Genomic DNA, 25,815 nt, shown 5'->3' with positions numbered 1-25,815 from the left:
ACAGGAGATGCGGGATATTAAGACCACACACACGATACCCTTCAGGGAGTGGCTGGTCTAGCCCCGGGAGAACTCCAATCTTAGAAAATACAATTTCAACCTTTCATAGGCTACCAAATTTTGGATAAGATTGTGCATGAATTCTAGCCATAAAATAAAGTATATGCATAGTCATCCGTTCACCAAATACTTATGACTATTAAGATAAATACTGCTATCTGATCCACAACCGAGAGATCCAAAAAAAAAGAAGCAGTGCCATCACTTTCAAACAGTGGCTATCACATTCACGCCCCAATAATATTTATCCAGCTTTAAATTAGGGTTAAAATTAACCGATAAAATGTGATCAATTGCATGTTAAACATAACCGATAAAAAAAGAACCTATATCTTACGCAAACAATTACCAACATTACCAAGTAAATATATATATAAAAAAACACCCAATGAATAGAACAGGAAGCAATTCTGTTCCATCTTCTATGCTGATTTGCATCCTTAAAAAATAGGAGGGGAAGAAGAAGCAATCACTAAACCTTGGAAAGGCAACAACCCACAAAAGAATTACTGAAATACACCACAGTCGTGTGATCATTGACTGAAACCACCGACATATATATTCTCTCACTTGTTACCAGCATTAGGACAGTCTCTCGCAAAATGCCCTTCCTCTCCACAATTATAGCATCCTCCACCTCCACCTCCACCTCTACCTCCACCTCCGCCAGAATATCTCCTGCCTCCACCGCCACCGTATCTCCCACCATCATCGCCACCTTCATAACAATCCCTTGCTAAATGACCGTACCGTCCACAATTAAAACAAGCACCACCGCTACTTCCGCCGCCATATCCCCTACCCCTTGAGTGGCCGCCTCTCTCATAACCGCCGCCTCGTCCCCTTCCGCTGTAGTACCCTCTTCCGCCACCTCCACCGCGGCCGCCACGAGGAGGACGGCGAGATCGGGAGACTCCCACGACATCAGCGGCCTTGGCGCGGCCGTCCTCTCCTGAACCGACAGAGAACTCCACGGGCTGTCCGTCGGAGAGGGTACGAAAGCCGTCTGATTGGATCGAGGTCTGGTGGACGAACAGATCCTCTCCGCCGTCATCGGGAGCAATGAAGCCAAAACCTTTCTGTGCGCTGAACCACTTGACAGTGCCAGTGGATCTCTTGGTCTCTGCCATGGAAATGAGCTTCCAGAAGAACCTAGAAGGCTGTCAACTTGGTTTGAGCTTGTCAGTGGCTGAATGTTTGCGTTAGTGCATGTAGTATGGCGTGTGCTGTGTGTTAGCGAGTGTCAGAGTTTGGGGTTTTATGAGTTTGTAAAGCAGGACCCAGTTGTTGGGAGGTCGGATGATCTGGAGGGTATTCGATTGGCATGTACAAACGGTTGATAAGGGTTTAGTGTTTTATCCAATCCAGTTTTGACCACTCATATGGGGTGGCCAAGTGGGGGCTTTTCTTTCTATCCGCTTGTGCCTGATTGGCCAACCATAAAAAATAGCCTCTTATTATACACGTCAAGTCATTGCCACGAAATAATGAAAACAAAATAAAGAATAGTTGTTGGCCACTTTTCTTGTATGAAAAATATTTAATTTTTTTAGCTTTGCCTGTGCATATAATAAAATAAAAGACAGAATTATATAAATTGCTTAACAATTCTTCTAGCTGAATTAGTTTAGTGTAACAAAGTAATTAATTAATATATATATTTGACACTTGATCTTTGAATTCTATATTGGTGCATTGACCTTGTATGGTGAGTTGCTTGAAGGTTGACAAGCTCTCCGTGTTAAAGGCTCTTTTCATTTAACAATAAAAATAAATGTTGGATGTTCATATATATATATATATATATTAAATATCCTTTAATTAGTATTTGACTAAAGGAAGCTCTTTCCTAAGTGCTATTTGTTTTATAAAAAAGAAAAATATGTGAAGGCCGGTCATGTGTTGGCGAGATGTGTAAAGATTATAATTAGTATTGGATAATGTTTCCTTTGGGATCAGTGCGTGGGAGCTGAGAGAAAGGGAAACCAAGGGGAGAGAATGGGAAGCTGGAGAGTTGGGGGGGGGGGGGGTCTCTACATTTTTATTAACCAACTCTCTGCGATGTCATGATGCATTCTACAATTTGTTCATTAAATCATTCATTGTTATCAGTTAATATGGCTTTGATTCATGAATTCTTGGTTTTAACTAACAGGGTGTTTCATTTTGGAGGTTGTCAGATGGAAATGCAGCATCATCAACAGATCATGCTGGGGATGTGAAAGAGACAGACAGATATGATGAACAAGGGCAGACTACAAAGTATGATGATCATCTTACACCAGCTGGGAAGAGCGATATCTCCAGCAATGGGAAAAATTTGATCTCCAGAGGATGGCCTGCAAATCTCATCGCAGGAATTCAATGAATAACTAGCTGAGCATCATGATCGACATTCCTTGTTGGTGACAAGAAAGACAGCCATAATCAAGATTTACAATTTACAAGTGAGTTTACACTTGGTGCCTGAAGAGATTATATGCAAGTTCTTGGGCAATTGAACTTCCATTCAATTATCACGCATAATAACTTATTTTGTTCCTTTAAGGAAGCATGTCCTCCTCCTCGTTTTTCCAGACTCAATATTATTATCAAGTTCAGCCCCGTAAGCTGAAGCTTGTCTTCGGGGCATATTCATAAATTTTGATACAAGCGAAGCGAGTCGAATGAAAACTTCAAGGAAGCCCGCATCGAATGCCTTCTATTGGGCCTATATTGGAGACCATGAGCTTTGAATTGAATCGAGTTGAGTAATTCAAACGGAGATGGTCGTCGGTTGATAGACTCTTTCTCTTAGATTTAGAAACAACGCAGCAGTCAAATTTCATTTTTTTAAAAAAAAGTTTTGTTTATATTTTTAAATTATTTTGAAGTGGTAATATTAAAAATAAAAAAATATTATTTTAATATATTTTAAAATAAAAAATACTTTAAAAAAAAATTATTATTATACTCTCAAAAACCCTTTTATTATTATCATCTTATCTTTCTAAAACTATTAATTTCTTTTCTTTTTCTCCATTCTCAAATCTTCAATAATTTTTTTTTCAATACAATACTAGAATTGGGGTTTCGGAAATTCCAGCGAATAACAATAATAACAATCTATAGTATTATTATTTAGGATTAAAAAATTATCCATAATTCTGCTCTGTTATTAAGAATTTTGTTAACGTTGCTTTTGGTTTTTTATTTTATTTTATTTATTAATGACTAAATTAATGCTTGATAAACATGTTATATCAGCTGCTATCTACAGGGTCATATGGATCTCCTTCTGATGTCGCAAAACGGGCATGTGATTATCATCGGTGTTTTCTTTATTTAATCACAAAGAGCTGGATATTTTTTAAATATTGTTTTAATATTATTTTTTAAAAAAATATTTTTCTTCTTGTTTACTTTTACATTTTTTTTATGAAATCAACATCTTTTAAAAAATGAAAAAAAAAATTAACATAATCCTATAAATTAAATCCAATTTAAAAACTTCCAAACATGCAATAAGTCATACAATACCAGCACTAGTTATATCTTATAACAAATTACAACTTAAACCTAAATTTAATGATACCAACTTGAACAACGTGAGTTATTTTTAAATAATTATTTTATTTGATGATATATATACACACGCACAAGCCCATTAGTCCCTGCTATGCCGGGGTCGGAGCAAAAAAAATTTAAGTGTAAAAAACATATAGGTATTGATAATGTATGCGTCTTCAAAAAAAAAAATTAACTATGAATTGAAATGTATTGTTTTCTAATATTGAAATGGAAATATATTGGATCTATCTGAGTTAATTTAGATTAAATTGTGTAACTCGCAGGGATAATTTAAAAAAAAACATATTAAAAACCTCAATTTCTAATTAACTTAATGTTAAAAGATTAAATAAGTAAAAATTACCATTTAATTAAAAAAAAATCCTAAGTGAACTTGAGTCAACCAAACAAATCAGTGATGCAAGTTATATACGTTATCAGATTTAATAAAATTTTTTATTGCAGATTTTTTTATTTTATTACATGATAACAAAGATCATGAGAATTTTTTTGTATGAATATTTTTTTTAAAAGGAAAAAATTTGTGGTAAGGGCATTGAGCCAAGATAATAAAAGTAGATCATTCCGAGATAGCTCGGATGTTGCGAATTAATTTGTTAAACAGACAGCTCGACTTATGGACTCAATCGGATTCAATATTTTTTATTAATTTTTTAAAGCAAATAAAAAATAAAAAATAAAAAAAAAGCATAAAAAAACTTAAACTCGTAGGCTTGATGACCCAACATGTATGGACATTAAAAACAAATAGCTTAGGCATATAGGCCTTCCAACTCAGCTTGCGCACTTTGGCTTGACTTTATTTTAAAAAAATTTCTTAAACGTCTCCGTCCTATTTTTTGTTTGAAAAAAGACAGTAGACAACATGTTGTCTGCAATCTGCAGAATCCAACAACCAAAGGTCGCTGAAAGAACGAGACCTCGAGTTTTTTTTGCTAAAAACCTATTTTTAATTCTTTTTGACCCAAAAATACCTAGAAAACACTCTAAATATTTTAATAAATCTATCAATGACCTCAAAAATAGCTCAAATCAACTCGAACATGAAAATATTATTGTAGTCATATTTGCCTCCTCGATCAAGGAGAAAGAAAGAAAAACACATAGGTAAAACTTTTATCATAAAAAGAAACTTATTGACATTGATAACGACTATTTTGGTCGCAAGAATTGTTATTAATTGAGTGTTTTTCTTTTTATATCAGAATCCAGTGAATTCCTCTCATCTTATAAAAAAAATTAAAAAATAAAAGAAATAAAGTTTAGTATCAAATTGAATTTCTGACAACTAAAAAGATTAATCACTTTTCAGTTTAAAAAAAGAAGAAAAACAAGATATTTTTTCAAACAAAATTCAAATTCTTCTTTTATTTTTCCTACCCTTTTCATTTTCATTATCTATCTTTCAATCTAACTTTTTTTTCAAAAAAATATAAGCAATTAAGTTCTGATTTGTACTTAAAATGGTTTAATTCTACTAAATAAAAAATCAAACGTTAAATTAAAATTTTAGAAAAAAAATTAACTATTTCACACTCATGATCGAAGAGAGAGGCAACAATGCAACTTCAACAATAAAATTACCGCATGACTTATTTTTTTTAATTAATAACTAATATATATGTTCTAGAAACCAGATCGTAAATAGTCATTAACATCCCCAGCCGGGGGCCGTGTTTGTGTATAAAACCGCCGCAAAAATTAACGGCGACAGCCGTTGCACCGTCTAACCCTCCATAACTATCGTTTTCTTCTTCTTGTTCCCTTTTCTTTTTGCCATCAGGTCTCGTCTCATGATCCTTGCATGAACAGAGCGCTTACAGTTTGTTTTTGCAGTCACCAGGGAATCCTCATTCGATCAAGTCTTCTGTGCTCGAATTAAATTAAATACTTGGTAAAACCAAGAAACCCCGGATCCGGAAGGACATCTGTTTTATCAGCTGTGTTCCGTCTCATCTCCAGATCAAGGTGACTCTTCTCGAGATTCCCCATCTGGTTAATTCTCTTACACATTTTATTATGGCAATTTCCACACCAATTCTGTGACTGCTCATATTATAAATCAGTTTTCCATTTTTTTCTGTATCATGGTGATTTTTTCTTGCTATTCTATTTGGATTGAATCTTCTAATAAAGTTAGCTTTCTCTCTCGTGATTTGATTTAACAATTGCTTTTTTGGGTGGCTACGCTTAGGTGTGCTCAGATGACGAGTATTTCTCTATCAGCTGTAGTTTACTTTAACGTCAAAAAAGGCCATTTAAAGCAAGCTGCACTTTTAAGATGAATTATTAGCAATTTCATTTGCTGTTAGAACTTAGAACTTAGAACTTGAGCAGAGTCAAATCAGAGCGGGGTTGCGCAAGTATTCTATTAGTATCTTTATAAATAAACAGAACAACCCATTAAATTATTGAAGCTTATGCCAAAATAAATATATAAATTATTGAAGCCCATGTGGCTGATACTGATAGTGACAATCCCCTCTTTGTTTTTCTAGGACTTAGAAAATACAAGTAGTTTTTATCGTTTAGCTATAATGTTGATTCTGATGGAAGATAAATTTGATTAAATTTCGCAATTATCATACAAAATTAAAAAAAGATTGACGAATTAATATAGAAGCAAAATTTTTTAACGAAATAATATAGTTATTTTTAAACACAACTAGATAGTTGTCATATTTCAAAATAATATTATTTAGTAAATATTACGTTTCTGAAATGCGACATAGTGAAACTATGCTATTTTTGGCTCAACCGGCCGATCGATTCATAATAATTAGTTAAACCGGTTGACTGACTTTGAAAATAACAAGAAAAATATCAAAATTGTCAAAACCGAGGTTCTAGATTTTTTATATCTAAATAATCGACGGTCCGCGTAGCGACACTGTGACTATTATAGGGAAAATTACCTCCAGAAAATCCTGTAAAAATTTAATCACAATCTAAAAGTCGGATAAAAAGTTATAGTATTTTTAAGCTATTGTTATGGTCTGGTGCGATCAAACCTTTTTTTGAGCTTAAACTTGTTTCACTGGTCTATAAATACATTTGTTAGACCACCCACATAATCTATTTGAAGCAAATTCTCATTTATATATAGCAGATTCACACCCGACTGCTCAAAATCACATATTAACATGTGAATAATAATTTTTTGAGATTTTAATTAGAGTATTTTTTAGCCTAAAAGTTGGACAAATATGTATATTTTGACTTATAAAACATATTTGGAGGAAATTTTTTATAAAATTATGATTTTTGTATGAAACGGTCGACTAGTTAATATAACTAGATCCAACCGGTCGATTAGTTGAGGCAGAATATTAGATTTTGACAATGTCGCGCTTTTAAAGCACAACATGGTCAAATTGTGCTATTTCACTCATTTTTTTAAATGAAATTATTCTGTTAAATTTTTATGTTTACTATGCTAATTTTATATAAACAAATCCGATCAATTTAGATTAGTGATGCTATCATTCGAATATGTGGTAGTTGCACATGTTTGTTCTTGTTTATTTTTACGTTTCAAAAGTATTTTGAAAGAATTTTATTGTTTTTAATTTTTTTGGTTTAAATTAATATATTTTTTTATGTTTTCAGATCATTTTGATGCGTCGATGTCCAAAATAATTTTTTAAAAATAAAAAAAATATTATTTTGATATATTTATGAGTAAAAAATACTTTGAAAAGTTACTGCAACCAGACTCCCAGCACACCTCTGCACTTATTAAACTGTTACTGTAGTTGAGTAAATTTTTCACATGAACCAATCCCTTTAAGATGAACTAGGGTCAGCTTAAAAAGTTCAAATCAAATAAGCAACTTGTAAAAAGTTGTATCGGAAAAAAATGCACTGCTTTTTATGGTCAACCTTACTATTTTGATGGAATGTAGAAATCTTCATGGTTGATACTTGATAAGGTGATAGACAGCCAATGTGGTAATGCTGGTCGTGAGATTAGCTTTGCCCCGTGACTAAAACGCATTTCTTAATTTGTTTATAAAGTCGTATCCTCCTTTCTGACCTTGCTTATTATATTTTTATTTTGGTATCATTGCAATTATTTTTTTATGAACAATTGCCAATCTCATCAACCTCTTCTATACCAGCCTTGACATCACATCCTTGTCGTATCTCTTGGTTTTAGTATCAATATGTGGTCACAACGTTGTTCATGCTAATCTTGTAGTTATTGTGCGAGGAACGAATTCTTGCAACCTGGAGTTGGAGTCATGGATCATGAAACTAATGAGGCGGAACCCGATCTGAGTGCCTCATTTTGTCAGACAAGCAGTGTGGGCTCTCCAGTGAGTCTATGCTCTTTAAGTTTACCACGCAGCTTATCCTTCCAGGTAGATGATGATATTGAAAGTGAAAATGTGTCAGAGACAGGTGATACTGGTGACAGGGCTCCGCACAGCAAGAGGCACAGTGAAAGTGGCAGCATCAGGTTATCCATTGACAAGGGATTAGAAAATGGTTTGGCGGTTCCCATTTTAGAGGGCTCTGCACAGCATGATTCCACAGCTTTGAATACAAGATCGCCAGTGTCACTTTTGCCAGAAGAAATCATCTCCAATATCGATTGATGTGTTGGTCTTCTCCAAGGAAAAACAAGAAGTGAGAATTCATTTGATCATTTGCATGAATTTCGTTATTGTTGACAGGATTTGTTTGGTTTATTGCCTCATGAATAGGCTTTCTATCTTTAGCGACTGTTTGTCAAATGATATAAGATCAAACTTTCAGTTCCTGTCCATGTTTGTTTATCTGATAGTTCCGTTTCTCGCTACTAAATCCAGGACAAAGAGAAAGCATTTGCGTTGCCACCATTACTCGAGTATATGTACTGTCCTGTGTATCTGGCAGTTTTGGAATTCTTGGGGTAATATGCATAACCTTTTCTTTTTACTTTCTGAAACTTTAAAGTGGCACTAGAAAAGGTAACCTCACTTCAACTTTTTTATTTTTTTTTCCTGCAAAGTTGGATTCTGGTGCTTTTCCCCTGTTTTCTTATTTGTCACCTTTGTTGGTTTTTTTTGGAGCAGTTTTGTCATGAATACTTGCATCTGCATTCCCTGCTAGCATTCCGGTACTAGAAACACTGACCCCCTAAAATTTTAGAAGGCAAATAGTATTTTTATGGAAGCTAATGAAATTTCTTCTATAACTCCATCATTACCATCACTTAGAGTTTGAAATTGAAGTCATATAGCCTCATGGAAATTGTTATACAGTAAGCAGAATAGAACATGTTCTTTGCTTGACATAAGTGGTTATGGAAAGTGGAGCTCTTTAGTTATCACTATGAGGAGTGGGTATCTTTCAAGGAGGATGATTAATCCTAGGAAGTGTTGCTTTGGAAACTAGCTGGATGAAATTTGTGATGCATCTAAGAAAACTTTATTATGCCTTTCTTTGCAGATAACCCAAAAAAGGATTTTGATTCCGTAAATTGATAGTAAGAAAACTTTATAATACCTTTCTTATGCTTTTGCTAATTTCATTTACTTAAAACAGTCTATATTGGTCAGAAGAGGACTAGTTGAGGCGAGTGATTTTTACATCTGCTGTATTTTTGCTAATCTAGCAACAGAGTGTAATCTATTCGTTAAAAAAAGCATCCAGCAGTCATGTTCTTCCATTAGTTACTAATAGTCTTGCACACAAGGATCATATTGCTCTACTCTATTTGTCGAGTTTGCAGAAGAGGTCTAATCTGATTTCGGTTGTTCCATAAATAATCTGGATCGATTCTAACGTTTAATACATAATTCCATCATCCTGAATTGGTTTTATAAGAAAAACGTTGCAGCAGCCCCACAACCTATAAAGCAATGTTGCATTGAGTTTCTCTTTCAAATCGATATCATGTTGCTTCCATTTCTCCCATTTGCCTTGTTTTTTGGTGATTGATGTATGCATTAATTAATTATTGTGCTAGATAGGAGTGCACAACCAAAAAGAAAATTTGGTCATAGTTGGGGGAGGGGGCACTTTAAGGGTTGCATGCGGATTAAGATGAAAAAAAAACCGGGCATGGCATAATTTGCAGGTTTTAACAAGGTACAAACTACAGAAACTCTTTGGCCCTGGTGTTGCTGGGGTGACAAGAGACAACTACCCGCTATACCTTGACCTACCTTCCAATATGGTCTCTCTCTCACACTCACTCACCTAGATACACACACAGATCTTGCATCTTATCATTTTTGTGTTTAAAGTAGAGATCATTCTATTCATAAGCTATCTAGCTTGTTTTGAACAGAAAGCAACATCTTTTACCAAAGAATATCTTCGTAGCTTTTAGGCGGCTTTTCATTCAATTGGCTCCTTGTAATGCGTACATTGGCTTCATTAGGATTCATGAGGTTTTGATTTGGTTGGATCAAGAGTTTCCTGAAATATGATTAACAAAAATATAACTGGTTGATTTTGTTGTGGTAATTTCATTACTCATTGCTCATCATGGAACTTAAACAGGATGATTCTCATTCTAAATACGACCCTGGTATTCCCATATTACTGGATTAATTGAATCTAAGAGGTTGTTGATATTGATTGGAAAAGTAGAGTTACTAGTGTTTGATAGATTCAACTGTCATGTAATTTGAATTTTGGGGTTTCTGTGGTGAAACTCCACTCCACTGCATTAGAATGATCCAGAATTAGAGCTTGTTCTTGTGGTGAGTGACACTCAGTCTATCCCCGGCTTTTCAAAAAACTGAAAATATCGTGTAAGAATACCACAACTTGCCTGTCACTTTCAATATGCATGGATTAATAAATTATAATGTTTCACTGATACTTGGAGGACTCTGTTCTTTCAACTTTGAAAAACGAAGTTTATTAACTTATCAGTAATATGTGCTCTTCTAGGTTGGGTCGTTCTTGATGGGATAGTGGGGTGTTGTTTTCAAAGGAGATATATCCAGAGTGTCTGATCATTTGGCTATTGGATTAACCACTGGTTACTTAGGAAGTCTCACAACTTTTAGTGGTTGGAATCAGAAAATGGTTGATCTCAGTGTTGATGGCCATTGCGTGTTTTCTTTTGTTGGCTTTCTCATAGGTAATGTGGCACTCGCAGATTAATATAATATGAGGGTTGTAGGATAAGCGGCTTATAGAAACTCAACGATTGCTCGTGTATGTGCCTGTTAAAATTTTAATGGCAGACAAACCTCGACTGTGCCCGACCATTAAAAGGTAAATGAGTAATTTCTCCTCGTGTATCTTTGCAGGGTTATTCCTTGCAGCATACGCCATAAAATTGGGTGTTGGTACGGCCAAATGTTTCAAGTCATTTCTCGAAAGGTCAAACAGAAGTTCAGATTTAGCCGGTTGGAGGGTGGACAACCACTATCATCATTTGGGAGTCCTGGTGGTATTGGTGGTAATACTAGGCCTTTTATGGAGCGTGAGCTGGGCAATGCTCAAGAAAGAGTATAACCACTACAGTGGTGGGGCTCAGCTATGGCTGGCTTGCATAGTTGCACCCCCAGGGGTGTGGATCAGGTGGTTCTTAGCACTGCTCCATGGGCGTGGGTTAGGGAAGGCGGGTTCTCTGAAATGGGTTCCATTTGGAACCCTTATTGCCAATGTTTCTGCAGCTTGTATCATGGCAGCTTTGTGTACAATGAAGAAAGCGGTATGGTTTTATTGCTCTCCCAACCAAACTTAGTTTCCCCTCCTCCTTGCATGTGCTAAACAGGTGCGTACCAAAACCTGTGATACTATTTCAACAGGCATACAGTTAGGATTTTTGGGTTGTCTGAGTACTGTTTCCACTTTCATTGCCGAGTACAACGCCATGGAAGAAAGCCAGAAAAACTGGAGAGCTTATGCATATGCCCTGATGACAATAGCCGTCTCATTTGGCTTGGGGATCCTGATATTCTCTGTACCTGTTTGGACCAGGGGATACAAATAGCATGTCAGTTTACTTTTAATTCTCTCTTTTAGTTGCTGTCTTACGTATGTCAATTTTGACATTATGCAGATTTTGACTCTCGCTTAATGAAGATCGTGTAGGGGTTGTCGAGAGTGAGTTGTAATTATTTCTTAAAATATTTTTTATTTAAAAAGTATTTTTTTATTTTTTTAATTATTTTTGATATTTATATATTAAAATATTTTAAAATACTAAAAAAATATTAATTTAAAATAAAAAAATAAAAAAATAATTTTTTTTTAAAATATTTTTAAAATACAGCAACAAACAAGCTAACTTAAAAATGAACCGCCGGACAACCTGGGAGATTTTCTAAACAGGTGTCGTTACCAAAAGCACTACCTTTTCTTGTAGGACCGGAGATTTCGTCCTTCGAACATCGCAAATAGGCACGAGAGAAGTGCTCTTCCAAAGCTAAAAATCCTGCTGGTAAGCGAAGTTCTACACCATATTGAATCACAAATATATTCTTTAATGTATAAAAAAATATATTTATATATTTCCCATAACTTCTTGATGAACATGGGGTTCTTTAAATTTTATTTAGAGTTTTTGAGATACAGGGTATGCCAATTGTTTGCAACAAAATGATGGGAAAAATTGAACCGAAAGCAAAATCTATGTCCGATGACACAAGGCAGAGATTATATGCAAGTTCTTGGGCAATTGAACTTCCATTCAATTATCACGCATATTAACTTATTTTGTTCCTTTAAGGAAGCATGTCCTCCTCCTCGTTTTTCCAGAATCAATATTATTATCAAGTACAGCCCCGTAAATTGAAGCTTGTCTTCGGGGCATATTCATAATTTTTTATACAGTAGAACGCAAACTTCGAGGAAGCCCACATCGAATGCCTTCTATTGGGCCTACATTGGAGACCGTGAGCTTTGAATCGAGTAGAGTAATTCAAACGGAGATGCTCGTCGGTTGATAGGCTCTTTCTCTTCGATTCAGAAGCGTCAAATTTCAAAAACGATAGGCTCTTTCTCTTAGATTAAGAAGCGTCAAATTTCAAATACAATTTTATTTTATATTTTTAAATTATTTTAATATAATAATATTAAAAATAAAAAATATATTATTTTGATATATTTTTTAAAAAACACACTTTAAAAAACAACTATTATCACTCTTAAACACTCTTTTATTATTGCCATCTTTATTTTTTCGACACTATTAATTTCTTTTCTTTGTTGCATGATTCTCAATTCTCAAATCTTCAATAAATTTTTTTCAATACAATACTAGAATTGGGGTTTTGGAAATTCCAGTGAATAACAATAATAACAATCTATAGTATTATTATTTAGGATTAAAAAATTATTCATAATTCTGCTCTGTTATTAAGAATTTTGTAAATGTTGCTTTTGGTTTGTTGTTATTTTATTTATTAATGACTAAAATAATGATTGATAAACATGTTATATCAGCTGCTATCTACAGGGTCATATGGATCTCCTTCTGAAGTTGCAAAACGGGCATGTGATTATCATCGGTGTTTTCTTTATTTAATCACAAAGAGCTGGATATTTTTTAAATATTGTTTTAAATATGAATTTCAAAAGAAATTATCTTTCTTCTTGTATTATTAGGGTCTAGCGTGATCAAACATTCTTTTGGGTCTAAACTTGTTTTACTGGTATATAAATACATTTGCTAGGCCAGCCACATAATCTATTTGGAGCAAATTCTCATTTAGACATGACAAATTCATACCCGACTGTTCAAAATCACATACTAATGTGTGAATCATAACTTTTTGAAATTTTAATTAGAGTCTATTTTTTAATCTACAAATGGACAAAGATGTATATTTTGACCTATAAAACATATTTGAAGGAAAAACTTTATAAAATTATGATTTTTGTGTGAAACGGTCGACCAGTTAATATAATTGGATCTAACCGGTTGAATAGTTGATACAGAACATTAGAGTTTGATAATGTCGCACTTTCAAAGCACAACATGATCAAATTGTGCTATTTCACTCATTGTTTTTTGAAATAATATTATTCTATTAAATTTTTATTTTTACTGTGCTAATTTTATATAAAAAAATCTGATAAATTTATATTGTTGATGCTATCATTTGAATATGCGGTAGCTGCACATATTCATCCTTATTTGTTTGTGTTTTAAAATTATTTTTGAAAAAATTTAAATTTTTTTTTTTTTTTTAAATTAATATTTTTTTGATATTTTTGGATATCAAAAATAATTTTTTTTTAAAAAATATTATTTTGATATAAAAATATTTTAAAAAACAATGATAATCTCATTCTAAAACACGCCTGCTCTTATTAAACCGTTACTGTAGTTGAGTAAATTTTTCACAAGAACCAACCCCTTTAAGATGATTCTGGTCAGCTTAAAAAGTTCAAATCAAATAAGCAACTTGTAAAAAGTTGTATCGGAAAAAAATGCACTGCTTTTTATGGTCAACCTTACTATTTTGATGGAATGTAGAAATCTTCATGGTTGATGAGGTGATACACAGCCAATGTGGTACTGCTGTTCGTGAGATTAGCTTTGCTGCCCCTTGACTAAAACGGATTTCTTAATTTGTTTATAAAGTCGTATCCTCCTTTCTGATCTTGCTTATTATATTTTTATTTTGGTATCATTGCAATTATTTTTTTAATAAACAATTGCTAATCTCATCAACCTCTTCTATGTCAGCCTTTACATCACATCCTTGTCGTATCTCTGGGATCTCGTATCAATATATGGTCACAACGGTGTTCATGCTATTCTTGTAGTTATTATTGGCTATTGGCTTTCATGTCAAATATAGCTGCATGGTGAAGGTCAAGAGTGATTACTTCACATTAAATACGGTAATAGAAATGACTGTTATAGTTGACTAAAACGAGGAGAATTATCTTTCATATCAACTATAAATATACGGTGCTAATAAAAGCTGAAAAACACAAGAAATAAGAGAAACATAGAAAGAGAGCTAGAGAGAGTTAAGTCGAATTTTTTCTCCTTCTTGTTTTGTTATTTGAATGGTTTCTAAACTTAGATCAATACAAACCAGTATCTCCATCAAGTAAACAAAGTAAACAAGTTACCGAACCATATAAATTGTGTGTTTTTTATTTCTGAAATTTCCTAACAATTATTCGAGGAACGAATTCTTGCACCCTGGAGTTGGAGTCATGGATCATGAAACTAATGAGGCGGAACCCGATCTGAGTGGTTCATTTTGTCAGACAAGCAGTGTGGGCTCTCCAGTGAGTCGACGCTCTTTAATTTTACCGCGCAGCTTATCCTTCCAGATAGATGATGATATTGAAAGTGAAAATGTGTCAGAGAAAGGTGATATTGGTGACAGGGCTCTACATGGCAAGAGACACAGTGAAAGTGGCAGCATCAGGCTATCCATTGACAAGGAATTAGAAAATGGTATGGCGGTTCCCATTTCAGAGGACATTTTATTACAATCCTATGGGTTGTGGAGTCATGATTCCACAGCTTTGAATACAAGATCCCCAGTGTCACTTTTGCCAGAAGAAACCATACCTCCTATATCGATTGATGTGTTGGTCTGCTCCAAGGAAAAACAAGAAGTGAGAATTCATTTGATCATTTGCATGAATTTCATTATTGTTGACAGGATTTGTTTGGTTTATTGCCTCATGAATAGGCTTTCTATCTTTAGCGACTGTTTGTCAAATGATATAAGATCAAACTTTCAGTTCCTGTCCATGTTTGTTTATCTGATAGTTCCGTTTCTCGCTACTAAATCCAGGACAAAGAGAAAGCATTTGCGTTGCCACCATTACTCGAGTATGTGTCCAGTCTTGTGTATCTGGCAGTTTTTGGAATTCTTGGGGTAATATGCATAACCTTTTCTTTTTACTTTCTGAAACTTTAAAGTGGCACTAGAAAAGGTAACCTCACTTCAACTTTTTTATTTTTTTTCCCTGTAAAGTTGGATTCTGGTGCTTTTCCCCTGTTTTCTTATTTGTCACCTTTGTTGGTTTTTTTTGGAGCAGTTTTGTCATGAATACTTGCTTCTGCATTCCCTGCTAGCATTCCGGTACTAGAAACACTGACCCCCTAAAATTTTAGAAGGCAAATAGTATTTTTATGGAAGCTAATGAAATTTCTTCTATAACTCCATCATTACCATCACTTAGAGTTTTCAGTACTCACGTGACCACTTGAAAAGAATAGAATCTGAAATTGAAGTCATATAGCCTCATGGACATTGTTATACAGTAAGCTAGATTAAAGAACAATAGAACATGTTCTTTGCTTGACATAAGTGTTTATGGAAAGTGGTGCTCTTTAGTTATCACTATAAGGAGTGGGTATCTTTCAAGGAGGATGTTTAATCCTAGGAAGTGTTGCTTTGGAAACTAGCTGGGTGAAATTTGTGATGCATCTAAGAAAACTTTATTATGCCTTTCTTTGCAGATAACCCAAAAGAGGATTTTGATTTCGTAAATTGATAGTAAGAAAACTTTATAATACCTTTCTTATGCTTTTGCTAATTTCATTTACTTAAAACAGTCTATATTGGTCAGAAGAGGACTAGTTGAGGCGAGTGATTTTTACATCTGCTGTATCTTTGCTAATCTAGCAACAGAGTGTAATCTATTCCTTGAAAAAGGCATCCAGCAGTCATGTTCTTCCATCAGTTACTAATACTCTTGCACGCAAGGATCATATTGCTCTACTCTATTTGTCAAGTTTGCAGAAGAGGTCTAATCTGATTTCGGTTGTTCCATAAATAATCTGGATCGATTGTAACGTTTAATACATAATTCCATCATCCTGAATTGGTTTTATAAGAAAAACGTTGCAGCAGCCGCACAACCTATAAAGCAATGTTGCATTTAGTTTCTCTTTCAAATCGATTATCATGTTGCTTCCATTTCTCCCATTTGCCTTGTTTTTTGGTGATTGATGTATGCATTAATTAATTATTGTGCTAGATAGGAGTGCACAACCAAAAAGAAAATTTGGTCATAGTTGGGGGAGGGGGCAGTTTAAGGGTTGCATGCGGATTGAAATGAAAAAAAACTTAATGTTCGGGCATGGCATAATTTGCAGGTTTTAACAAGGTACATGGTACAGAAACTCTTTGGCCCTGGTGTTGCTGGGGTGACAAGCGACAACTACCCGCTATTTCTTGGCCTACCTTCCAATATGGTCTCTCTCTCCCGCACTCACTAACTTAGATACACACATAGATCTTGCATCTCATCATTTTTATGTTTAAAGTAGAGATCATTCTATTCATAAGCTATATAGCTTTTTTTGAACAGAAAAGCAACATCTTTCGCCAAAGAATATCTTCGTAGCTTTTAGGCGGCTTTTCATTCAATTGGTTCCTTGTAATGCGTACATTGGCTTCATTAGGATTCATGAGGTTTTGATTTGGTTGGATCAAGAGTTTCCTGAAATATGATTAACAAAAATATAACTGGTTGATTTTGTTATGGTATAAAAATGTCATTACTCATTGCTCATCATGGAACTTGAACAGGATGATTCCCATTCTAAATACGACCCTGATATTCCCATATTACTGGATTAATTGAATCTAAGAGGTTCTTGATATTGTTTGGAAAAGTAGAGTTACTAGTGTTTGATAGATTCAACTGTCATGTAATTTGAATTTTGGGGTTTCTGTGGTGAAACTCCACTGCAATAGAATGATCCAGAATTAGAGCTTCTTCTTGTGGTCACTGGCACTCAGTTCGTCCCCGGCTTTTCAATAAACTGAAAATATCGTGTAAGAATACCACAACTTGTCTGTCACCTTCAAGATGCATGGATTAATAAATTATAATGTTTCACTAATACTTGGAGGACTCTGTTCTTTCAACTTTGAAAAACGAAGTTCATTAACTTATCAGTAATATGTGCTCTTCTAGGTTGGTTCGTTCTTGATGGGATGGTGGGGTGTTGTGTTCGTAGGAGATATATCCAGAGTGTCTGATCATTTGGCTATTGGATTAACCACTGGTTACTTAGGAAGTCTCGGAACTTTCAGTGGTTGGAATCAGAAAATGCTTGATCTCAGTGTTGATGGCCATTGGGTGTTTTCTTTTGTTGGCTTTCTCATAGGTAATGTGGCACTCGCAGATTAATATAACATGAAGGTTTTAGGTTAAGCGGCATATAGAAACTCAACTATTGCTCGTGTATGTGCTGTTAAAATTTTAATGGCAGACAAACCTCGACTGTGCCCGACCATTAAAAGTTAAACGGGTAATTTCTCCTTGTGTATCTTTGCAGGGTTATTCCTTGCAGCATACGCCATAAAATTGGGTGTTGGTACAGCCAAATGTTTCAAGTCATTTCTCGAAAGGTCAAACAGAAGTTCAGATATAGCCAGTCGGAGGGTGGACAACCGCTATTATCATTTGGGAGTCCTGGTGGTATTGGTGGTAATACTAGGCCTTTTATGGAGCGGGAGCTGGGCAATGCTCAAGAAAGAGTATAACCACGACAGTGGTAGGGCTCAGCTATGGCTGGCTTGCATAGTTGCACCCCCAGGGGTGTGGATCAGGTGGTTCTTAGCACGGCTCAATGGGCGTGGGTTAGGGAAGGCGGGTTCTCTGAAATGGGTTCCATTTGGAACCCTTATTGCCAATGTTTCCTCAGCTTGTATCATGGCAGCACTGTCTACTGTGAAGAAAGCGGTATGGTTTTAGCTCTCCCAACCAATCTTAGTTTCCCCTCCTGCTTGCATGTGCTATACCTTCGGAAGTCATTTATTATTATTATTATTATTATTATTATTATAGCCCTGGCTAATTCTATTTCTACATTATTAGGTCCAGTACCACAATCTCAACTTTCAGGGCAGGCATGAATCACACCTTGTTTATTGTGCTCTAAATTCTTATTTTCCTCAATTGTTTTAACCCCAGTGATGATACCATCCTTATTTAGCTGGAGTGAGTTTTAGTAAGAATACAACATCATAAATTGTGTGTTTTTTGAAAATTTTGATGACAAGAGATCTGGGTGATGCAGGTCCATACCAAAACCTGCGATACTATTGCAACAGGCATACAATTCGGATTTTTGGGTTCTCTAAGTACAATTCCCACTTTCATTGCCGAGTACAACGCCATGGAAGAAAGCCAGAAAAACTGGAGAGCTTATGCATATGCCCTGATTACAATAGCTGTCTCATTTGGCTTGGGGATCCTGATATACTCTGTACCTGTTTGGACCAGGGGATACAAATAGCATGTCAGTTTACTTTTAATTCTCTCTTTCGGTTGCTGTCTTCCCGTCTGTCAATTTTGACATTATGCAGAACATGACTCTTGCTTAATAGATATAGTTTCTGTGTTTGAAAATATATGATTGTTTTTAAAAATATTTTTTATTTTAAAATGTATTAAAATAATATTTTTTTATTTTTAAAATTATTTTTGATATAAGTATATTAAAATGATTTAAAAATATTAATTTAAAACAAAATTAAATTTTAATTTTTTTAAAAAATATTTTTAAAATATAAAAATAAACAAAATGCCCACAACCTCTAGACAGGGAGATTTCATAAACAGGTGTCGTGACCAAAAGCGCTTCCTTTTCTTGTCGGACCGGAGATTTCGTCCTTCGAACATTGCAAATAGGCACAAGAGAAGTACTCTTCCAAAGCTAAAAATCCTGCCGGTAAGCGAAGTTCTACACCATATTGAGTCACAAATATATTCTTAATGTATATAAAAAAAATATTTATATATTTCCTGTAACTTCTTGATGAACATGGGGTTTTTTTAAATTTATTTAGAGTTTTTGAGATACAGGGTATGGAAATTGTTTGCAACAAAATGATGGGAAAAATTGAACCAAAAGCAAAATCTATGTCCGATGACACAAGGCCCGTCAACATGCCGAAGAACATTTTATAATTTGATGAGAGCAGGAGAATATATGGAACGAGCTACGTAGCCCATGCTACACCATGGCCTCCTATTCTGAAACCTCACCCGTCTTCTTTGCCTATTCCGTGTTCTAAATCAAACCGTTTTAAAGTTATCTTAGACATCATAATTGATTTAGCAAGTTTAAAAATTTGGAAGATAATTAAAAATATGGCCTGAGTTTAATATAAATTTTAAGGTGATATAATTTTTTAAAAAATATCAAGATGATGATTTATTAAATTGATATGGTTTCGTGGTCTAATTGATTAAACCTGTAATCTGAGTTATGAACTTTATCATGTTTAAATATTTTTATTTAATCATATAATAAAAAATTACTCATAAAATTATACATCATCTCAGTGTCAAGATGTTTGTTTGGACCTCAAAAACTCTATAAAAAAATCAAAATAAATTATAAATTTTGATTTTTAATTAATCAAAATTAATCAATCGAACTCATGACCCGAGTCATGAATTTAATTAGGTTTGATAATTTTTTATTTAATTATATGATAACAAAAATAAATGCTCGTAAAATTCAGAACCAATTAAATATTAGGGCATTTGTTGGAAATCATGACAAACCTATAAATATGAAATCAAAACAAATTATGTTACCCATTAAAAATCAATAAAATATCAAATAATGAAACAAATTACATTGCTCTTAAAAATTAATAAATTATATATTTTTCTTTTTTTATCATCATAACCCGGTGTTTTTCTCTCCCATACCTCAAACTAAAGATCAAAAAATAAAAAAAATAAAATTTTGGATCAAAAGTGAATTTTAAAAAAGTCAAAGAGATGGAAAATGGGTATGTTGCAAATTAAGACGACAAAAGTCAAATTAAAATTAATGATTTTAAAATGAATTAAAATCCAATAGCCCCCATATTTATCTATTTCTTGTTCTTCATTCAATTAAAATCACAACATCCCCCCCTCTCTCTCTCTCGCCCTCTCTCTTCCAAGATGAGATCAGATCATACTAGATTCGAATAATAGCTAAAAAAAACCATAGTTTTTTGTCTGACTATTGAGTCATGTTCAAATTCTTACAGAATTTTATGGAGGTTGTTTTTTCTATAATAGCCACTGCATTGCTATGTGGACTGTCGGATCTTTAGATATCAAAAATCTCGCTGAAACCCCTGTTTTTAGTAGTTTTTATGATTTTTCTTGTTATTTTCGGATCTCTTGTTTATTTTGGATTTTATATTTCTTTCTTTTGTAATTTTGAATTTTTGTTTTTTTTTATTAGTTGATGTAGGGTTTCTGGCCTATTTAAGGTTTTATAAACCTCTTTTAAGGAGACAAACTTTATTATTATTACTTTAGAGAAAATAAACTTATGAATTTAAAGGTTCACATTCACAACACCTTCTGCTCATCAAAATTCTTTTCTTTTTTTATTTTCTCTATTTCCCCTTCCTTTTCTATCATACCCTCTCTATCTCCTACGACCTTTTCTCCTTTTGCCTTGTAATCTCCTTTTGACTCTCTAATTTCATTCCCCCCGGACAGGAGTTAAGATACTTTTTGTTAAAGTAAGTAAATTGTTTAGGTAGAGAAATAAATATAAAGTTGGTTTAAAAGGGTGAAAAACTCTATTTTTAAGGTGTTTATTTGTTCCTTGTAAATAAAATATATCAATGATATAATGAAGCCCCTTAAACCTATGAAAGAATAAAAAGAAAAGACAAAGAAAGAAAACACATTATATATATATATATATATATATATATATATATATATATATATATATATATATTCTTTGTATAGTAACATGTTTATATAGATTTGAAATATTATAACTGTTAATGAAACTATATAATTTTTAATGAAATAAATATATTTTAAATTAAACTGAATAGCTGCTTGTCAATTTTATCCCAATAGTTATAAATATTAAAATTAATTATAAAAATTCAAAAAAAAATATCACTGATATAATAAATTCCAAAAGATTAGAAATTTTAATTGCCTTGATAGCTTGTGATGAGAAAAAAAAAAGGGAGAAAAGATGAAATAAAGGCCACTGTTTTTTTTTTAGATAATAATAAAGGCCATTGTTTATTCATTGATATAATAGACCAAGTTAGAAGAATTTAAAAAACAATGCAGCTAAGCTAAGTTTTGAAAGGGAGTTGTTATAAATTCAAAATGAAAGATATCTAAATTAACTAATACAATAAACAAAGAGAGGTTGATTGCCTTTATTACATAATATATAATTACCTCTCTCATTAAAGATCGGCATTAAATTTATGACATAGTAAAAATATTCGGCAGATTTCATATTATGTTCGCATGTTAAAAGGAATTTTCTGTTGAAGTCATTGAAGGGGTTGATTCTCCTTGCAACACAATTACGCGAACACAAGAAATATAGAAAACTACACTCGTATCCTCCTCCTGACTTCACCTATTGTGGAATCTTGTTGAGCTTACAATAGCAATAATCACCATACTTCTTGGTCTTGTACTTGGGGGGATTCTTTTCATTAACGAGCTTGGGATGAGGCCCTACAACGAGGTCAGGTGGAGGCTCCAAGAACACAGGCCATGACATTCTTGTCTTATCTTTGGTTACTGTGGTTCTGTGGAACACACTCTTATACTTCCCATTGCTCAAAATCTGTAAAAGGACAAGGATTTGTTAGCAGATATATAGTAATTAGCGAGCACTCAGAGCATTTAGTTTGGAGAGAGAGGCACCTCAATCTGGTCGCCGATGTGGATGACTAATGCATTTGGTATGTACTTGACACAATACCATTGTCCATCTCTGCAGGCCTGGAGGCCCTGAATATCATTGGGAAGAAGAATTGTTATGGAGCACATGTCAGTGTGAGCCACCACCCCAAGAGCTAGATCAGGACGTGGGCAAGGTGGATAGTAGTTTATTTTGAGAAGGTATGTCAACTCATCTCCACCCACAGCTTCTTTGAGTTCATGCTCTTCAAGCCCTAAGTCTAACGACAGGCTCTTGAAGAGTTTGTCTACAACCCCGTGCAGATACTTTACGTATTCCTCGTTGGCTTCCCTGCAACGAAAACATGACCCCCGAAACAAATTAACATTGCTATGTTTCTATTGACATTCTTGCCAGCACCAACTTCCTCCTTTGTTTAGAACCAAAACTGATAGTTTTAAATGAACTTGCACAGAAATCTAATTACATTGAATATCACGTGAATGCATTAATCCTCCTCCTTACATTCAAGAACAAAAACTAGATTATATATATATATATATATATATATATATATATATATATATATAAAATCCTAAAATGTTTCTTAAAATTCTTCACATGCAGAGAAAGATGCCGTCATGTCGATATGCCAATTAATGCTAAAACAATTTAGAAGACGAGAGAACTAACACAACGTCGAAACAAATTGAGACAATTAGTCAATCAAAATAAACTTACTGTTGCAATTCTTATAATAAATAAATAAAGGACTATCTTATCTTTGCAAATTTTCCTCTCATTCCATGAATAGTTGGACTTTATTATGGTAGGCTGCTTGCTCATTTTTAAACCCTTTCGATTTTGGACGTTACCAAGTGCTGACTTATGATAAAAACGTGGGTGGGCTATAGCTCAGTTAAGATTTTATTAATATTTTTTTGACTAGTTTTATATAAAAATAATTTATAATTCTTGATTGAGTTATTAAAAAATTATAAAAATTTATGTGGAATCTTCTAATATGATGTTTTAACTTGGGTCAAAATTTTAAAATTTTTGAAGAAATTCAGAAATTTAATGAAAAATTACAATTTGCTCAGTTTTATGTTATTGGACATAATTTTCAATTCAATCATCAGATTGAGTTGAAATTTTACGAGAGATCTTAAAATATATTAAATAAAATCTAGTTAAAATTTTAAAATGAACAGATTTTGATAATAATAACAAAAAAAAGTACTGTTAAATAAAAGCAAAACGACTTATTAAGAGTAAAATGATTATTTGCCATTAAAAAATAAAACAAATCAGGTCTTCCTTCCTTTTATATGTTGCCGACTGGGTAGAAGTAGAATAGGAAAAGAAAGAAAAGAAAAGGCGAGAGAAAAGGAGAGAAAAGTAAGGGAAAAACATAAAAAAAAATCTATGAAAAAAAAATAAGTGGGAGAATAATCTTGTAAACTTATAAAGTCTAACTTATAAAATACTAATCTAAGGAAGAATCAAGTGAAGGAAGGAGGAATTGAGAGAGTGAAACAAGTTAATTACTTTGTTTTCCAGTTGACATGAGATTGTTATTTTATACTGGTTGAGAGGTTGTTACAATATTGATTCAGATTTGATTATAGATGAATTATATTCCACAAAACATCAAAAAATTTAATTTTAATAGTGGATTTATTTTTATTTTCACTTCAATTTTATGTACCTTCAAATTACTGGTTGAGGGTTGTTACAATATTGATTCATATTCGATTATAGATGAATTATGTTCCACAAAACATCGAAAAATGTAACTTCAATAGTGGATTTATTTTTACTTTCACTTCAATTTTATGTACCTTCAAATTTATTTATTTTTAGATTAACGTGAGTGTTCGAACCAACTTGCACGCACCTCAACTAATCTCACGGGCCTTGAAGTTAATGACCATATAAACCTCCAGTGGCCCTGAAATTTGTGAGACTCGAACTGATGATCTATGGGGAGCAAACTCAGGATCTGATCAATTGAGCTACACCCCTCATGGTTACCTTCAAATTTATTTTTTAATATTTTAAGTAGTATAGTTAAATTACATGAAAAATTCCTGGCTCCGCCCTTGGACATTACCTTCTTTGGAAAAAATGGTGAAATGTAATTATTCTAAAAAATAAATAAAATGGTGAACGAAATTAAGAAAAAATATTCTAAGAGAGATTAACAAAATCTTTCAAACCTGTATAGAGGTGGATTTTTTGGCCAGAACCGGTAATTAATGGCAGGAGGAGGCCATATCCTGTGGAATAAATGATCAACCCAACCTTTCTTGCCCTCTACTTCTTTTTGAAGAAAGGTTCCATATCCTTCAATAGACTTAGCCCCTGGTGGCTTGGCATAGAGTTCCTTCTCTACTTGTGGGAGCTCAAAAAAGGCTCTACCCACACTCTGAAACTTTCTTATGACCTCACTCGGTATGCCATGGTTCACAATTTGGAACATGCCCCACTCCCGGCTAGCATCAGCAATCAAACGCGTGATCTTTTCCTCATCCGGGTCGCTTACATCGATGACGGGGACATCAAGGTTGACCCCATGAACAGTGGTGATTGCAGGTTGCTCATGCTCGGATCTGATAAACGCTTCCGGGATTGTATCTTCGAATGTAGATGCAATGTTTTGTACTCTTTCTGCCTCCATCTATTATCTTTCTAATAAAAGTGGTTAAAGAGATTTCAAGTCTAGCTCCTTAATTCTCTCCGAGCTATACATGCAAATTTCATAGGTTCTTCCTTGGTTGAGTTTTTAACCATTAATTATAATTACGGGAAAAAAGCCTAGTTCGTAGGGCAGCCATTAATTACAATATGGAAGGTTATATATACATATAAAAAAGGGGCAAGTGCCGCTTTCAACGATCATCCCAAATTTAGAACGGGCAATAAGTGACAGCTCCCGTATTGACTTCTCATGGTTTGAGAATGGCTCGTTGATTGTCCAAACGATTCATTTTGCTCTTTCCCCATTGCCTCACATTTTGACTTTATACTTGTAGAACTAGATCACCAATCCACCTATCGTTCTCTTGAAAGAAAATCCACCAATTAACTTTTTTTTCTTAATGGCAACCAATGAGAGATTCAGGACCGCCATTTGAAGCGTATCAGTTCAAATATCCAAGAAAGGTATCTCACAACCAAAACATGGAGAGGTAGATATAGTCATTTTGGCGGCATTTTCATCTCTTGTCGTTTGCTTCCCTCTTCAAAAAACGAACAAGAACAAGAAGTCTTCACTTCTTAAAGTCGTGCCCTGGCTTTTAAATTTTGTAATTCTGGTGAGTATTGCTTTACCCTTTCAATTATCTTGTTTTGGAAACTCTAGAGTTGGTTCTGTTTCTATTTTTGTTACGGTTCCGTTTATGTTATGCTTGCTTCAGGTGATTATTTTGCTTTTTCTAGCACTGATTTTAGCCATTGCTATGCTAAATTGAGAATTCTCAAACTGGGTTTTTTAAATTGTGATCTACAACCTTGACTTTTGAAAATCTGTATATTTTAAAGTTAAATGAAGTCAAGCAATAAATTAGTACATACTCAGTGATGATCAATCTTACGAGAACAGT

The 25,815-nt window shown here is 33.7% G+C and overlaps 3 protein-coding genes and 1 long non-coding RNA gene across 6 annotated transcripts; 2 read left to right on the top strand and 2 right to left on the bottom strand.

The window, feature by feature from the left end:
• Window positions 1-405: 405 nt before the first annotated feature.
• LOC133690909 (glycine-rich protein 2-like) lies at window positions 406-1,442 on the bottom strand. Its single transcript, XM_062111190.1, has one exon. It carries the CDS (start codon window positions 1,188-1,190, stop codon window positions 627-629), a length of 564 nt encoding a protein of 187 aa, XP_061967174.1. The 5' UTR covers window positions 1,191-1,442; the 3' UTR covers window positions 406-626.
• A 6,423-nt stretch (window positions 1,443-7,865) lies between these two features.
• LOC133691342 (uncharacterized) lies at window positions 7,866-8,527 on the top strand. The gene is made up of 3 exons (XR_009841646.1): window positions 7,866-7,949; window positions 8,029-8,262; window positions 8,445-8,527. It is a non-coding gene; the product is annotated as an uncharacterized LOC133691342 (long non-coding RNA).
• A 2,578-nt stretch (window positions 8,528-11,105) lies between these two features.
• On the top strand, window positions 11,106-18,932 carry LOC133691341 (fluoride export protein 1-like). 3 transcript variants are annotated; one of them, XM_062111806.1, is made up of 8 exons: window positions 11,106-11,578; window positions 11,951-12,025; window positions 13,030-15,171; window positions 15,354-15,437; window positions 16,664-16,762; window positions 17,491-17,683; window positions 17,855-18,261; window positions 18,599-18,932. In XM_062111806.1, the coding sequence occupies exons 3-8, from the start codon at window positions 14,761-14,763 to the stop codon at window positions 18,815-18,817; spliced, it is 1,413 nt and encodes a 470-aa protein (XP_061967790.1). In that variant the 5' UTR covers window positions 11,106-11,578; window positions 11,951-12,025; window positions 13,030-14,760; the 3' UTR covers window positions 18,818-18,932. The 3 variants fall into 3 exon arrangements, with proteins under 3 accessions (XP_061967790.1, XP_061967788.1, XP_061967787.1); XM_062111804.1 differs by having other exon boundaries at window positions 11,106-11,688; window positions 13,043-15,171; XM_062111803.1 differs by having other exon boundaries at window positions 11,106-11,688.
• Window positions 18,933-21,937: 3,005 nt separating this feature from the next.
• Window positions 21,938-24,890, bottom strand: LOC133691434 (flavonol synthase/flavanone 3-hydroxylase-like). Its single transcript, XM_062111941.1, has 3 exons — window positions 24,430-24,890; window positions 22,231-22,558; window positions 21,938-22,150 (listed from the first exon to the last, which is right to left on the bottom strand). Exons 1-3 carry the CDS (start codon window positions 24,888-24,890, stop codon window positions 21,938-21,940), a joined length of 1,002 nt encoding a protein of 333 aa, XP_061967925.1.
• Between the last annotated feature and the right edge of the window lie 925 nt (window positions 24,891-25,815).

The sequence above is a fragment of the Populus nigra genome, chromosome 4 (assembly GCF_951802175.1).
Source record: "Populus nigra chromosome 4, ddPopNigr1.1, whole genome shotgun sequence".
NCBI classification, from domain to species: domain Eukaryota; kingdom Viridiplantae; phylum Streptophyta; class Magnoliopsida; order Malpighiales; family Salicaceae; genus Populus; species Populus nigra.
The sequence above is the reverse complement of the archived record's forward strand: the minus strand, read 5'-3'. Positions and strand labels throughout refer to the sequence as shown.

Coding starts and splice junctions, on each gene's coding strand:
- LOC133691434 (XM_062111941.1), bottom strand. CDS start 24,890: ATGGAGGCAGAAAGAGTACAAAACATTGCATCTACATTCGAAGATACA. Junction 22,559..24,429: donor AAAAATCCACCTCTATACAG/GTTTGAAAGATT, acceptor TTTTCGTTGCAG/GGAAGCCAACGAGGAATACG. Junction 22,151..22,230: donor ACATCGGCGACCAGATTGAG/GTGCCTCTCTCT, acceptor GTCCTTTTACAG/ATTTTGAGCAATGGGAAGTA.
- LOC133690909 (XM_062111190.1), bottom strand. CDS start 1,190: ATGGCAGAGACCAAGAGATCCACTGGCACTGTCAAGTGGTTCAGCGCA.
- LOC133691341 (XM_062111806.1), top strand. CDS start 14,761: ATGGATCATGAAACTAATGAGGCGGAACCCGATCTGAGTGGTTCATTT. Junction 16,763..17,490: donor TTGGCCTACCTTCCAATATG/GTCTCTCTCTCC, acceptor GTGCTCTTCTAG/GTTGGTTCGTTCTTGATGGG. Junction 18,262..18,598: donor TGTCTACTGTGAAGAAAGCG/GTATGGTTTTAG, acceptor TGGGTGATGCAG/GTCCATACCAAAACCTGCGA.